At 53.5% G+C, this 2777-nt stretch overlaps 1 protein-coding gene across 4 annotated transcripts in view; it reads right to left on the bottom strand.

Annotated features, from left to right (window-relative positions):
- The window catches only part of CEACAM1 (carcinoembryonic antigen-related cell adhesion molecule 1 (biliary glycoprotein)), a 17904-nt gene extending 15986 nt beyond the window's left edge, over positions 1–1918 (bottom strand). For all 4 annotated transcript variants that reach the window (XM_010842547.1, XM_010842563.1, XM_010842555.1 and 1 more), the window contains exon 1: positions 1559–1918. In XM_010842547.1, coding sequence (XP_010840849.1) covers positions 1559–1862 — 304 coding nt within the window. In that variant the 5' untranslated portion in view covers positions 1863–1918. The remainder of the gene's footprint in view (positions 1–1558) is intronic.
- Positions 1919–2777: the final 859 nt, after the last annotated feature.

The following is a 2777-nucleotide window of genomic DNA, read 5'->3' as shown; positions in this document are numbered from 1 at the left end:
CTACCTAAGGAGGGGAGGCCTGGACATTCCTGTCACTGATTTGATTGTTGATGCAGGTAATTTGCAAGAATACTGGACTGGGTTGCCATACCCTCCTCAGGCATTTTCCTGACCCCGTGATTGAACCCGTGTCTCTTACATCTCCTGTATTGGCAGGTGGGTTCTTTACCACTAGAGGCCGCCTGGGAAGCTCTAGTTCCAGAGTAAACGGGATTAATTGTCCATTTCCCTTGACTTTTCACACTAGAATCTCCCTCTAGTTGAGGATGCCCAAGAAGAAAGGATCTGAACCAACACTTGGTTTCTGGGTTCCTAGAATAAGGCCCCTGGGAGGGAGAAGAGGGTGGGGCTGTGATGTTGGCCTGACCCTTCCACACATATTTCCCCCGACTGGCCTCTCATGGTCTGTGTGACTCTGATTCACTGACTATAGCTCCCTGTATTTTACTGAGCTTGTCTTCAGTAAAACAGAATAAATGGTAAATGGTGTCAGGAGCACCATGTTGTCTGTGTATTAACCTTAAATCATTAATTATTAGCTGGTCTAAAGCTGGACATAGAAACTGTGTCTAGGGACTTCCTGGTAGTCCAGTGGTTAAGAATCTGCCCTGCCATGCTAGAGATGTGGGTTCCACTGGTTTCGGAACTAAGATCCCACAGGCCTCAGAGTAACTAAGTGGAGCAACAAAGCCCACAAACCACAATGAAAGATCCTGTATGATGTAATGAAGACCCGATGCAGCCTAATAAATAAATAAATAAATATTTTTTTTTAAAAGAAAACCCTGCCTCTACTATTATTTGCGTCCACAGGAGAGGGCTCCCTGGGCTGCCCGCTGCGGGGTGAGGAGCTGCCGGGAGCGTCTTCTCTCCTCTGGTCCTTCTTGGGGATGCTGACCTTCCTCTGGAGTCTCCTCTGACCCCCAGGGGGTCAGCTAACGGCATGGGGACCCAGCCTAGCCTGCTCTCCATGCTGAGTCTCAGGGGAAGGACTGGACTCTACCCCTGCTCAGATGCGGCTCTTGGGGCAGAGCCCTGGCTGGTGACCTGCTGAGAAACCTTGGCCTCAGGGATTTGGGGAATCATCCGCCCCAGTCAGCCCCGCCTGGGAGGCCAGCACCCACCAGCGGCACAGGTTCCCCATGGTCGCTGGAGCCGGGACCCTGGGACAGGGTCTGGGAGGGGCTTCCCCGTGGGCCTGAGCTTCTCTGTGAGGATCCCTCAGGCCAGGGCCCTGCTAGTCCTGCAGGGTCTTCCTCAGGGTCATGGTCGCAGGGAGGGAGCCAGGGGGGCTGGACTGGGAGTGCTCTCCCTCTGCTGAGTCCCTCCCATCAGACCGTCCTCCTCTCTGCAGTGTCTGCAGGGTCCAGATCCCCTGAGTGGAATTCGGACCCTTTGGAGTTTGTCTCGATAGTGTGTGCTCTGCACTAAATGTTCAAACCCCAACACAGGACATAATGCAGAGCGAGATGGAGGCGCCATCTGGGTCGGTCAGTCCTGCGAGTGTGAACAGAATTCACCTCACCCAACACCCCGAGGTTAGAGAGGAAGCACTCACGGAGTATGTGGAGGTGTCCAGTTTGTCTTTCTGTCTGTAAATCATCCTTTGTAACGAGCAGGGTGTAGGATCCTGTGTCTTTCTGGGTGACGCTCTGGATCAGCAGGGTTCCGTTGGGGTAAAATGTCTCCCGTCCACTGTGTGCAGGCCCTTTGGTAGTTAAATTAGTGGCTACCCTATATGACGCGATTAGCTGGCTGTTGTCTACCCTTTCTCCTCTGTACCAGGCATAGCCTAGAGGATTCTCTGTCACGTTGTGGGCAAATAGAAGAATATCCGACCCTTCTGCAGCAAGGGGGGGCATCGTTTCAATAGTGAGCTGGGCAGTGGTGGGCGGGGTCCAGAAAGTTAAGAGTGAGACTAGGAGGGAAGAGAGAGAAATCAGTTAATATTGTGACCTGTGTGGGGGATGGGGAAATGGTGCCCCGGGTCCTGAGCAGGTCTCTTCATCCCTCAGCCTTAGTGTGGGTGTGTGTGCACGTGTGTGTGTGCATGTATGTGTGTGTGTGGTTCAAGGTCAGCAGCATCAGCCCCATCACTTCAGCCCCTCTGGGCTCATTTTTTCCTGTTTCCCCTGCTGTCTGCCTAGCTCACTCCCTTGCTGCCCTCACACACCTGCTCACACTCAGGGCCTGTTGGAAGATGCCCCTCCTCCTGACCAGCTGCTGTAAAGACCCTCCGTGCTCACTTGCTGACCCTTCCCCGCTCCCTTTCCTGCGTGATGCCTGCAGCACCTGCCAGCATGCTCTCGATCTCTCTGCTTGTCTGTCTTCCTCCCCACAGAGCGTGGGCTCCGTGAGGGGAGGGGCTTGTCTGATGCTGCTTGAAACCCAGGGCCAGGACCAGGCTCCAGACATTAGGACCTGGGGATGAAGGAAGGAGAGTTCCCAGGAATTCCACAGCCTGGTTTTTCTTTGTCAGTTTCTAAGGGTGCCGGGTAAGGACAGTATTTAGTGTTCCAGTTCAGTGTTTTTCTGTAGTGACACCCCGACATAAATTATTATTATCGTCATCAGTCTTCAACAATTACTGCTCAGTGAAGAATAACTGATAAAACCTACAGCAGTTGAGTCTTCCCGCCCCTCACCAGCTCTAGTTCATGGAGAGTCTCCTGTGGCTGAGCCCCCCACCCTCCCCTGCTACCCTGTCCTCTGCCCTCAGATCTGAACAGAAGCCCTCTGTCCCCTCTCAGAGCCCTGTCTCCCCCAGAAACCCCACC

Source organism: Bison bison, unplaced genomic scaffold (assembly GCF_000754665.1).
Source record: "Bison bison bison isolate TAMUID 2011002044 unplaced genomic scaffold, Bison_UMD1.0 scf7180017847294, whole genome shotgun sequence".
Taxonomy (NCBI): domain Eukaryota; kingdom Metazoa; phylum Chordata; class Mammalia; order Artiodactyla; family Bovidae; genus Bison; species Bison bison.
Note: the sequence above shows the minus strand (reverse complement) of the source record. Positions and strands in the feature narration are given on the sequence as shown.